This window comes from Buceros rhinoceros, unplaced genomic scaffold (genome assembly GCF_000710305.1).
Source record: "Buceros rhinoceros silvestris isolate BGI_N320 unplaced genomic scaffold, ASM71030v1 scaffold25430, whole genome shotgun sequence".
NCBI classification, from domain to species: Eukaryota; Metazoa; Chordata; class Aves; order Bucerotiformes; family Bucerotidae; genus Buceros; species Buceros rhinoceros.
Window position 1 is genome coordinate 13,505 of NW_010391846.1, and position 12,942 is coordinate 26,446.

General features: G+C 39.2%; 1 protein-coding gene across 1 annotated transcript in view; it reads right to left on the bottom strand.

Annotated features, from left to right (window-relative positions):
• Nucleotides 1–12,648, bottom strand: part of LOC104499672 (wolframin-like) — a gene marked incomplete at both ends in the record, with an annotated part of 24,584 nt that extends 11,936 nt beyond the window's left edge. The window contains 2 exons of the mRNA XM_010143214.1: nt 11,031–11,228; nt 12,537–12,648. Coding sequence (XP_010141516.1) covers nt 11,031–11,228; nt 12,537–12,648 — 310 coding nt within the window. The remainder of the gene's footprint in view (nt 1–11,030; nt 11,229–12,536) is intronic.
• Nucleotides 12,649–12,942: the final 294 nt, after the last annotated feature.

Consider the following 12,942-nt stretch of genomic DNA (forward strand, 5'->3'; position numbering starts at 1 on the left):
GGCGCTGCCGCCGACCTGCTGACTAACGTCCAGGCCTGACCAAGCCCGACTAGGCCCGATCCGGCAACGACTAGGCCCGAAATCTGAGGGCTGACACCCCCAGAGGACCTGAGGGTCACAGACTGTGAACTGTTACTGCCGTGAGTCCCGTCTGGAATCGGGTGAGAACATTCGAACTCCCTATCGTTTCGTGCCGAGAGCTTTCCTGCTGTTAAATCTGCCCGCGGGGTTTCTCCCCCCCCATCTCGCCATGGGAAGAACTTTCTCCGCCAGAGATGCAGCTGCAAAGGCCTTCACTCCCACCTCGCTGTTCGCTGCCTGCCAAGAACTGACCTTGAAAAGAACAGACTGTTTAAATCTTTTCTTCTTCAGTTTTTTTCTCCCCTTTTTCTCTTTTCTGGGTTTGTGTACATATACATAGTAGTCTATAGTGTGGATTTATTGTTTATTAAAAGTTTGTTTCAGTTTCTCAAAAGCAGACCGAGGTGTGAATTTTCTTTTTTTCCCTTTAAAACCTCTTCTGTCTCCAGTGAGACAGAGGAGAATCGTTAAGGAATTCGAGGGGTTGTTTACCTCGGCCCTCGACCTTTAACAATGGGATGTTCCATTTTATTAGTCCAGCAAGCGTTCCTGAAGTGACTGAAAACAGTCAGGAAAGAGTTAGGCATATGCACGATGCATCTGACACGTTCACTCCTAGCCCGTGGTAATGCACTTCCATGCTCACTCAATACGCACCTAGAAAAGTACATAAATACTTTTACCATCTCATGAGAAGATCTGACAGTTGCCATAGGTGAAAATTGCTACTGAGCTGTCCCAGCAAAGTGAGCCAAGCAATGATAAATAGTCAGTCTCACAACTAACACAAAATATAACAATTTTAGGGTGTTTTTTTTTAAATACGAGACTTGAAATGCAATTTCCTCGATCTGTTGTTTGAATAAACATGACTAAGACACAGAGAGCAGCAAGAAGGCCGGAAAGCAACATTAACAACTTCCCAGAAAGCATCACAGACAAGAATGATATCATGATAAGATTTTAGATACTTTTAATAATAATTTCTAGTCAGAGAACCAAAAGGCAGAAAACAATTTTTGCTTCTAATTGTGCAGTGCACAGAATCTAAGCTTAAGACATTAGTGAGCCACTCCTGTAACAACAATTTAGATTTATTTCCCAGATAGGGGTGTCAGAAGCAACAAAATCTGCTACAGCTGTATTTAAAAGCAAAGCCAGACTGAAAAAAAAAAAAAAAATAGTTCTTAGGAATAAGAAGGCATCATTGTAAAGCTAAGGTCATGCCAAAGTAAAGAAAAACAGAAAAAAAAAGAACTTAAAACACATAACAGTATAGATCAAAAGCAAAAGGTCTGGCGAACAATTCAATGGAGAACCTGTTACTACCTTTTTTATGACTTTTTCAAGCACACAAGGAGCAGCAAGCTTAGCAGGTAGACTATAGGACCTATGCACAATCCAAAGGCAACTGAGCATTTGAAAAAGTAAGCTGCAGTAAAAGATCTACTAAAAGACACCCCCCACCAGGGAACAGCATTGTGCTGGAATCTCAAGCTTGAACAAAGCAGCTATGGTTTCTTTTAATTGTGTTTAAAACTGTTTCTTTTAAATATTTATCCCAGTGTTCTACTGAAATACGCATGTCAGCACACGGCCTCTCACTTAAAACAGAGGAATGGAAAACAGCAAGTAGCAGAGTACAAGATATACCAGAGAGATCCATGATAAGAGAGACCATTAAATCTGATATCCACACAAGGGAAATATGAAAAAGAAAAAAAAGCAACAAAACAAACTTAAGCCTATGGAGGGGGCAAAACAGATACTGGGTAAAATCAAAAGATCTTGTGTAAAAAGCCTTGACATAAGACATTCCCAAAGGAGTCAAAAGTTTGGAGGGCAGGCAGATCCAGCTCATTTCCGTCCCCAAAGGCAGTGAGTAAGGCTTCTCACAGAAGCCCTCTAAACAGATTAGAATGTAGGCTGCTACATGGATAAGAGATTAAGAAATAAGAAAGCGATTAATAGAAATACACAGTTCTCATTCTCCCAGGGGAAAAGATATCAATTTAGATGCACAGGGATATACAATAAGGTCAATATTATTCAATGCATTTCTGCATGAATAGAAAAAAAAGAGGGGCTAACATGGAGGTGACAAAGTCTGTTAATGATACTGTGTTATTCAGGCCAAAAAAACCCCCCAAACCAACCTAAACAAAATCTGCAAACAAATTTCATGACTGATTAACTGCCAAAAGGCCAGATGAAATGCAGTAAATGCAAATCAGGAAGGCACCTTATAATAAACAGTGAAAGAAACTGAGGAGAATGATACTAGGCATATGAAGAATCTACAAAATGGAGAAGGTAAACAGAGAGGCTATTCATTGTCTCACCAAATCCAAAAGCTTAAGGACATCAACAGGTTAAAAGCATTTGGCCATTGCCAAATATTTATAGGTGTTTAAAAAGCAACTGGACAACTAAAGGTAGAAGAAAACACACAGAAAGCGCTAACAAATACAAAGATCTCACCACTGAGCAAGGAAGTCTCTAGGCTGCAACATGCTAAAGACCATTTCTGAGAAGGAAACAGCTACTACTGAACACATTTAACATCAATAAAACACGAATAAACTCAAGAAAGAACAGCACTAGCACTGCATTTAGCAAAAGCTCCCTAGCTTGATGTAAATAATAATGTAAAGGATTCTCATGAAAAAGATAACAAGAATCTTGAACCTGAAAAAGTCTGTCACCATTCTCCAATATGAATACTGAGCACTGACAGCAACTTCTGCAAGCCTTCACACAAAGTTCAAACACTCCTGCGTTAGTTCAGACAGGAGAGACGAAAATGCTGGGTGGCATCCAGAGGAAGAAAAAACACACTTCATATTTTCATTATCTTTATCCAGTAAGGTCGCTACTTAATGCAAGTTGATGTCAGGCATTTCCCACAGCTCCATGTTATTAACTGACAAGAGTAATTTAAGTGTTTGATGAAGAGTAGTACAGAACAAGCTTTCATCCACAGGTCTTTCCACCAGCTACACCACTGGGGTGGGAGCAAAGAATGCCTGTTCTGACATTAGATCTTCTCCCACACGTGAACAAATTCTCCGTATACCATGAAGCATATCGGTGTCTGAACTGATCTGTGTCACACTGTACAGCACTGAACCTACTTGAAGCTTCAGGCGAACACCACTTTACCGCTTCAGCAAGAAGGCCTTACTGTAATTGAATCTGAAAGGGAGCACTGTCTGAATTGCAAAGAAAATTACTTTTACTTCAAGAAGATATGAGTATGAACAACCTACGTTTGCTGCTCAACTTCACCCCTCTCACTGTGCTCCACTAAGTAAGCTGAACAAATAAATAGGTAGGTGGGACAGACATGAGACAGAAGAGACAGATATAGGATTAGTTACTGTATTTGAAAAAGCCTCTTCCATGACTTTTATTACGATGAAATTGAAGATAGATTTTTACTTTTTATGTCTAAAGATTCCCACAAAAACGTGCCCCTGAAGTGCAACATGCAAAGCTTATCCAATATTTAATATTAAGGTAATGAAAGTGCCTAAGCAGTACTTGCAGATAGAGTGTAACTGTTCTACCATCATTAACTTCAGCGTTATAAAAGCTCTCTGTGCCACAAGTTTCATTGGGAAATGGGATTTTATATTAAACTGTAGCTATCTAACCCAGCACTGAATTAGACTGAAAAAGAAAAAGCCAGTAACAGCTTAAATTGCTAAAAATCCTGTCCCAAAAGAAGTTAGGGTAGTGCACAGAAAGGATACACATCACCTGAGTTACCACCATGAACATCCACAAAGAAAACCAGCTTGCTGGAAGCCAGTCATTTTTTAACATTGTTCCTCCTCAGTTCGCATTTAAGGTTCCCAAAACGTGCTCTGTCCCCTGGATTTCAATGCCTTCTACAGAATAAAACTAAAATTAACTAAAAGAGAAAAAGCATTGCTTGTCTTCTCTAAAAACCAAGCATCCAGCTGCTAAAGACAACCCACCTGCAAAAACCCACCTGTATTTACAGACTGCTTTTAAGTGTTGGCTCTTTCGGTTCTGGCCAACTGAATGGGATTCTCAAACCACTGTTGTAATAAAACTCTGCCTCCTTCTCAGATTTCATATATAATATCTCTAGTCCCTCTGGAAGTGTATGGTGGTAATTCTGATACAGTGCTACACAGGATATTTTGCAGGAAAAGTTCCTTCTGTTAGCACAAATCTGGTAAGTTAATAAAAGCCCCAACGGATTCAGAATTTTCCAGGAACCGTGCACAGATTTTTAATACAGATTTTGTTTTCACTATGAAACAAGCTTTCTAGAATCTTGGACTCACTTAGGAGCAAAGGCATACGCTTATTAATGACAAAATAAACATCCTTTCCTTTACTAGAAGATGCTATGTAAGCTTGTCTCCAAAGTGAAAGGTATCTGAGTTCTTTCCTTCAGAAAGAATATTTCATCCATAGGTAGATTGTACATTATCAATGTGCTTTTAGAAAAAGTTGATCTGTTCATTTTCTAACAAAAATGTAGGTTCTCATAGCTTTTGTATGTCACTGGATTGTACTGTTGAGCTTTCAGTGTTTGGCAGAGCCAGTCTGAGTCTCTAGAGAAATCTTCCTACTCACTCTCCACAAGTTCCAAAAGTTCAGCAGTATTGTTACTGTGTGCAGTACCTATGTAGAAGTAAAGTTTCTGGAAAGACTGACATTCCACTTAAAAACAGGCATCACGTCATAAACATGATTTGCACATATAGAATATAACGACACAATCAGAGGAACTGATGAGAAAGGAAGAAGTATTTAGTACAACAAACGTCATTGTTTTGATAAATGGTTTTATTAACTTCAGATGCTTATTTGTTCATCCATGAGTGTTGAACCCTTTCATCCATTCAGAAGCCTCCTGGATTCTTAACTGCAAAGTAAGGACTCGGTACAATTAAGAGCACATAGCACGTTTTTCTTCTACACACTTCAACTTCCACAGTTAGATCTTAAGATAGCCCTACTTGCCTCAAGAACAATTATGTTAGCATATGTTGCCAGGCATTCTATTTTTAAAGGTGATAACAGGGATGGGAGAGAAAGGAATTACATTTGTTTACAGAGGCGCTGGAGTCTAGGACTCAACTCTGCTTTCTCTGGGAGCAGCAATGCGTTTGTAGATATGGTAATAGTCTTAGTCACACAACTGCAAGTCATCAAATAGCATTAAATCGAAAAGGTAACAACTTCTGCACCCCCACAAAATGAAGACAAATTGTCAGGAGAGCAATTAAAGAAAAAAAAAAAAGCATGTAGGTAGAAGACTAAGAGTGATGATATTATAGAGACTATAAATTTTAGAAGTGGAAGGAAAACTATTCTTAAAAGGTATTTCCTTCTAACATAGCTATTACTGTACAATGATCAGTGAAAAGTCATTAAAATAATTTTACACACAACTAATGAGACAGTTCTGCTGCATTTTCTATGCAGGCATCCATTTACATCCTTTATGGACCAGCTAGGATAAATCTAACATGTTCAATAACTGATGAGTTAGAAATAAATACAGATTTTTGTTATTTCTCAGTTGATAATCATCACTATTAACCCTTCTCACCAAAAGAAAAAAGCAACCTGCAGAAAAGCAACGCGAGAAAGACTTGAGACCATGAACCTCATTAAGCCTACATATTTTTGTAGGTGAAGGCCTAAAGTTATCATAACAACCTGCTCAATGGAATTTCAGCAATTCTGCAGTTTAAACTCTTTGCCATGCAGACACTCTAGCAGTTCATCAGCTTACTGTCAAAATAAAGCGGCCCCGAGAAGAAGACACCCTAATTGTTTTGCAGGGCCTTATTAACTTGCTTAGTAAGCACTTATAATAATTAACTGACTTTGCAAAGGACTGGTTTTCTTTCACAGTTTTCTGTTTCCAGGCTCACCTTCTAACTTTCGCAGTGAAGTGGGCCGTATGCTGCCGCAAAGGCCCTCTAGCAGCACAACAGTTTAAAGTCTCTCCTTGACTACTGTAGTGTAACAGGATTTTGCTGCAGTTTTATTTGAAGATGAATGTACAGGTATTAGGTACTTGCCAATGTTTTCCTCCAAAGACTCTGCGAAATATCTCCAGAAGTTAGCAGTTCTTGCTACAGATGAATGCAGAGGCACTATATCAGAGAACTCGTTCAGATGAGGAACGTGCTTTTAATTTTCTAACTGTTTTCATTTAATGCATTTTGTTTGCACACTGAAACACATATATTGGATTCTTTCGAAGGAAACTAAATCGAAAAATTTTCAAATGGGTGCAATAGGAACCTTGAGTCCTTAGCACCAAATGATTTACAGAGCCACTCCTATTTCATCACATCATTTACCAACGTGAATATAGCTTGTCCCCTTCTACCCTTTGGCTGTTCATTTCCATCTTTCTAATGCCCTGGGACTATGCTAGAATAAACAATTTGTTATCATAAATGAACACAAATTAGGAAATCGATCTACCTGAAAGATAATGGAGGAAGATTGAGCTAAGACAGTGTTCCTGATCTGGTTCATTTTGTGGATGCAAAATTTGTTATCAGTAACAATATCTTTGTTATTAGCTGAAGAAAATACTCATGTATTTCAAATGGTGAGAGAGGCAAAACCGGAACATCTTTCCTCAAATAAATGGGTGTCCAATCCTACTCCCATGTATGGAAAAAAACACCTGCATGTTATTGACAACAGCAGCAGACCCAAAAAAGTCAATTCCCTTTGTTCTGAACCAACTATGTCCCAAAATTGTACCTGAAAATACAGTTAACTTCTCTTTGGATAGAATCCTCTCTCCTCCACAGCAATGCTTGGCAAATGAGCTTTCCAGGAGCCTGAGTAATTACAGGCAAAGTTTGAAGGGGCATTAATAAACTGACAGATAAATTGCTAAGTAATTAATACTTCAAGGCATAATTCTCTCCTTCTAACAATCCAAGATTTCAAAGATTTTTCTGAGATTTCTTCAAACATGTCACTATGCCTCAAGAGTTAGCAGAAAATGCCAGAAAATGAAGATACGGAAGTTGCTGAAGTACAGCTTCGAAGCAAAGGTTCTTTGTAATCTTAAGTGGAAGAGACTAACATTTGGGAAATATTTGTAAATTACAGAGGTTCCCTGTTTGTTAGCTATCATTTAGCAATGCACTGGAGACACACTGTTATACATTGTTACAATGCATTGTAAACTGTTTAGAAGAGTTTTTTGGTACTATTTATAAACTATAGGTCACGCAATTTATAAAGTAATTCTCTTCCAAGAGATACAAAAAAGCCTCATAGCCTTTCAAGAACAAGCAGAACTCCATACATCTACAAACAAAATGCAAGAAATTGATTTGTCTGGAAAGCTCTCGGTACAAATACTTTCCCCATATGTTCTCAAATGTAGAGAAGAGATCTGTGCCTATTTTAACAATAAAACCACAGACATAACAAAAACTAGTTCCTTAACTGAAGAGGTGCTTCTTCAAGCACCGCAATTTAGCTTTCTGATGCTCTCAAAACTTCCCAAACTCTCATCCTTGAATTCCTACCCAATTCCTCCTCTCCAATCTCAATGGCTAGCAAACGTACGTGAATGATGTAAAGAACAAATAAAATCTTTCATCCACATATAAAAAATTATCACCTTCACCTCAAGGATTCTTATCCTAGGATGTCCTTTTTTACCTGCTGACCAGCAGACAGTCAGTTTTTAAGACACTTTATGTGCTTTAAAGTACTTGAGCATTACATAAAATGGGAACACCTCCAGATAACCTGCAGCACAATATTCACCTGGGGTGAGGGTCAGTCCAGTTAAAGTTACCATTATGGCCGACCTGAAGCAGTTACTTGAATCCAGACATCCCAGGGAAGTATCCAATCACCATCACATTGTGACAAGTTTCTCTCAACTCTGCCTTCTTTTCACCTGAATCAAGTGAAACACCACTGGGCCACTGAAAGGTTCTTTCTAGCTCAGCAATACAGACCTCTTACCTGGAGTGCAGATTCGTGTGTCACTTCCAGAAACACTACATTAATGGCAGCAGTATCCAGACACTCTCATGCTAACTAAGTGAACACGCTGAAGGTGCTTTTTCTCTGCTCTGTGTATACATAGAGGAAATGGTTCCACTAGTAACAGCGGCCTTTTAAAGCCTCTTTGGAGAATCCAGTGTTGGGACCACCAGAGTTCTCATCAGAGCTATTTCTGTTTGCATTGCTTTAGGGCTGTACCTGAAGGCAGGAGGATGCACAGAGTAGATGAAATACAGAGTGCCAAAAAGTAGTATGTAGCAGCTGGACACAAACTGAAGGGCCTGTGCACTTGGGAGGCGTAAAAGTGTCTTAGGAGATGGGTCAGCCTGTTTCAACAAACTTCACCAGACTTCATTAGCAAGAAGCCACTGGTCTTCCTCGCTATGCACCATGATCCTCTTGACGCAGACTACTAAAATAATGGCTGAACCTTTTTGTTTAAGCAACTGGCAACTCTCTGTAATTTACTAACATGAACACTGATGACTCAATGGTTTTAAAATTTCAGAAGCCCTAACTAGTAGAGTATATGCTTTGCCCACTAATAAACTTCCTGTCCAGGAATACCCTTGAAAGAATAACCATTTAAAATTTTTTTTTAATTTATTTTTCAAATATGACAGTTGCTGTACTGATATTCATTCCATTCCTAACACATACATAAGAACCAGGCAGGCAGAAGTTTTCTAGAGAATGCAATGGCTTTGGACAGAAAGAGCAATACCCTCCTTTTCTTTTTCAAAGCAACAAAACCAGTATCTACAAATTACCTCAAGCTCAATAACTATTGTTTTTTTCATTAAATCCAGATTTGATTTGCACATAACAAATACTGAAAGCACTGCTATGTCCCATTGTGAAATGAATTATACCAGGAATAACAAAAACACTACCTAAAGATCCACTGGAGAAGACAGACTGAAAAATTACTAAGAAAAAGCCTGTAGTGTAGGAGTTTGACCCAAGTGAAGTATCTAGGCAGCTGAGGATGTATGTGTGCTTAAGTACTTTACTGAGTCAGAGCCACAGCATTCATTCATTTGCTGGATAATGCTGCAGGAGTAAGAAATGGGTGTTCCCAGGAAAAACATTACTTAACATTCACACTGATGCTATAGCATATATATTTAACACAGCATATATAAATAGTGACTTAAAAAAAAATCACAGATCAGAAATACAGATATGTTAGCAAGACTATATCAAAAATCACCAAATGGTTGAGGGTGGAGTGGTTCTCTGGAGGTCATCTGCTCCAACCCCCCTGCCCATGCAGGGCATCCTACAGCTGGTTGCCCAGGACCACATCCAGATGGCATTTGAGTGCCTCCAAGGATGGAGGCTCCACAACCTCTCTGGGCAGTATGTGCCAGTGCTTGGTCACCCTTGCAGTAAAACAAAACAAAAAAACTTGAAACAAAACCAAACAAACACACAGCAGCTGCCCTCAACAAAAAAAAAAAAAAAAAAAAGTGCTTCCTGATGTTCCGAGGGAACATCCTGAGTTCCAGCTTGTGCTCACTGCCTCTGGTCCTGTCAGAATCTCTGTGTAATACACCACTAGGTTCAGAGCTTGTATTGATTTTCACAGTCTTGCTTGAATGTGGGCAGCGACATAAACCTATGTTTTCCCTTTCAAATCATATTATAACAAAGCCCAAAGTAACTCCATACCATATTCCTAATATTGTTGCTATTCTTTCCCTGTTGAAACACACTAAGAAAACAGAAAACGAAGAAAGGAAGACAACATACCTGTTAGCACTGATCCTAAATTAATAATCATATAATTATCATTAGAAGTGTCAATTCTTCATCACCTCTGAATTCTTTTAGAGGTGGGCAAGTTGACAAAGCTGGTAACGATACACTGAGGCATGTTAGAAAGTCAAGTATCCAAAAAACTCTCCTCCATCTGGAATGTGCCTTAGTAACAAAGAGCCCAGAAGGCTCCAACAGTCAGTTTTGAATTAGATGCAAACGGATGTGCCAGCACAGCCACAATATTGGCCTGAACTATGTGCAGAGCTCAGCTGATAGATTCCATGTAGATATTCACACATTTAATATTTTTAATCTTTTGGATAGTCTTACAACCTTCAATAGAGTGACTCACATTTATGAATATAAGGGTATGCACATAAGCAGTTTCAGAATCAAAAGTCCAATTTTAAGCAAAGTTAAACAGCAGTAATTTTGCTAGACCTTGAATGCAAGACCTACGTGCAGAATTGTTAGATTACAAACTGAATTTAAAACTGGAACTCAGTGCTAAATACAGGAGCCAGATAATTTTCTTGCTACCTTTTCCGGGAGATACTTGTCTTGTCTCGTGCCATCAATTTTCACAGTCTTTGAAACTCAGTGGTTTCTCAGTGAGAGGAAAATACAGGATCATTCCGCTTTTCAAAGTGTATCATGGCCCTTAGTCCAACTTCTTATCTGCCTGCTAACTGTAACTTCATTTCTGTCACTCAGGTTTCATGTAACAGCTTACTATTCTTTCAGTCTACACTACAGCAGTAACTATTCACCCACATTAGAATTCATAGTAGAGCCTCAGGTAGCATGCAATCTAGCCAACTGCAGAAATTAAATTGAAACCTTAATATTATGCTAAATTAAATGCAATTCTTCCTGCCAATTTTTCCAACAAACTTCCTTCCTGTTTCCTCCTGTTGCTCTTCACATAAGAAAAATTGGCTGGGAAAACTCAAAAATATGCACAAAGTAAGCTGCAGAATAAAAGTCTCTTTCACAACCACAGGTTAAAAGAAATCGGAGAAATTTATTTTCCTACTCGACAGTGTCTCTTTAAACAGAATTTGGAATACACATACGCACAAGAATATCCCAATGTTTAATGCAAGCCAATTCTGCATAAAAATTGCTTTCATACTTACCATTTCTTTCAGCTTTCTCCCTGCTATGGGAGTAGCCAGGAACTGAAGAAGTAAAACTTGCAGGATCTCCTGAAGATGGTCCAGAGTTCTGACTGTTCTCACTATGGTCCACAGCAGCAGCATTTAGCTGAGACCTTCCAAGATGCAACGGGGGGTGAGAGAGACTTGAGGGTGGGTCAGGACCTGAACTCATTTTTGCTGTAAAAGAAGAGAATAATTATTAATTATCAGATGGTAGGGTTACAACGTAAAACCAGAATAAAAATTGAAAATCTTAATATATTTGTAAAATTAGTTGAATAAAAAGCCTTGAAAAGGGCATGAACACTGACAGCAACTTCAAGATGTATTTATACGTTCTGTAATAATTCCAAGCATGAGCAGTTAATGAGTAAGACTGACCATATATAGCACTGTGCCAGAATAGCAACTGACTTTTTCCCCTAACTAAATAAGAATTGATTTCCAAGTGTAGATAAACACTAGAATTACTGAATTGATCTTGTAAATACTGCATATAAATAACTTTTGAATCTAATATTCTACATACACATGCCAGAAATAAAGATTAGCCCCTAACATTTTATGGAGCAGTACTGACATTTCATACCAGCCACCACCTAATCAGGAGACAGCGGAAGGCAAGAAAGATACGAAGGCAAAGGAGGAGGAGAAGATATAGAACTCTGCCACTGGAAATGAGGAGAGGGCCACCACTAAAGATGCTCTGTATAGGTATTTCCAATTGAAATAGACACAATCCGAAATAAGCTGACTTTATTTACTACTACATCCAATTTCATAAAATACAGTATTTATAAAAAAACCCCAACCACTAAGGTAGGGAGCGAAAGGCCTTACAATCCATAGTAAGCCCTCTCCTAAACAATGAGGGCATCTCTGTTCTATAGTAAAAAGTTCCAAACATCAGCATACTTCCATGAAAGTGCTTACTGAAAGCTTAGCTTTTACAAGACAGGAAGAAGCAAGATACGCAGGTACTACCCCAGGATAACAGAGTAAATCTTGCTGCTTAAGAACAACTTCCCTAAGTTAAGCAATTCCCAAAGAACTGTAGAAAGCACCTGGCTACAAACTGTATTTTTAAATTCTGTATGTTCAGAACCTAAAAATGTTCTTGTAAAGATGGAAGTACTATAGCCAAAACCAAAGATACACTACTTAACTCAGCCAATAACCTTTTCCACTTAACGTGTTCTTTGCAATGTAGGCAACTTGCCAAAACTAAGCTTCCCTAAACCAGAAAATATTTTACTGATATAAGTAAACGCATTCCTGTATTATGTTTCTACATCAAGTTATAAATAAACCAACACAGTTCTTCTGCTCAACCTTCAAACGGTCCTAGGAAAACAGACAGATTAAAATACTTTCCCACTAAGCCAGTGTCAGTATTTTTAACCATTGTACAATCACAAAAGTTACCGTGCCTCTGGTCTGAAACTTGACCTCAGCGCTTTGAAAGAGCCGAGGAAGCGCACACACGCTGCGGCTCCTCTGCCAGCCGGCAGCGGCAGAGGACGCCTTCCAGAGCGAGACTCCAGCGCTTTTGGGGCGGACCCCTTCCAGACCGGGAAAGCGGGCAACGAAGGCATCTCTGCAACACACGTGCGATGATCAGGAAAACACTTACCTTACTCTTAGCTAGAAAAACACTCCCGTACCAGTACGTGACTCCCAGTCACTCTGCGCCTGTCCTATAAAGGACACCACAAACTTCCCCTACCGCAGGCTTAGACATGAACAGAAGCTAGCCCTCAGGCTTGACTTTAGGGTTTCTCTTAAAAGTCTGTGCTCGGGAGGCAGGGTAGGACTTTCGAGAATCCCGGGCTCGTTCAGAAGCCAGGCGGCGGTGGAGGAGGAGCCGGGAGTCTCCCGCGGGCCCGCGCTG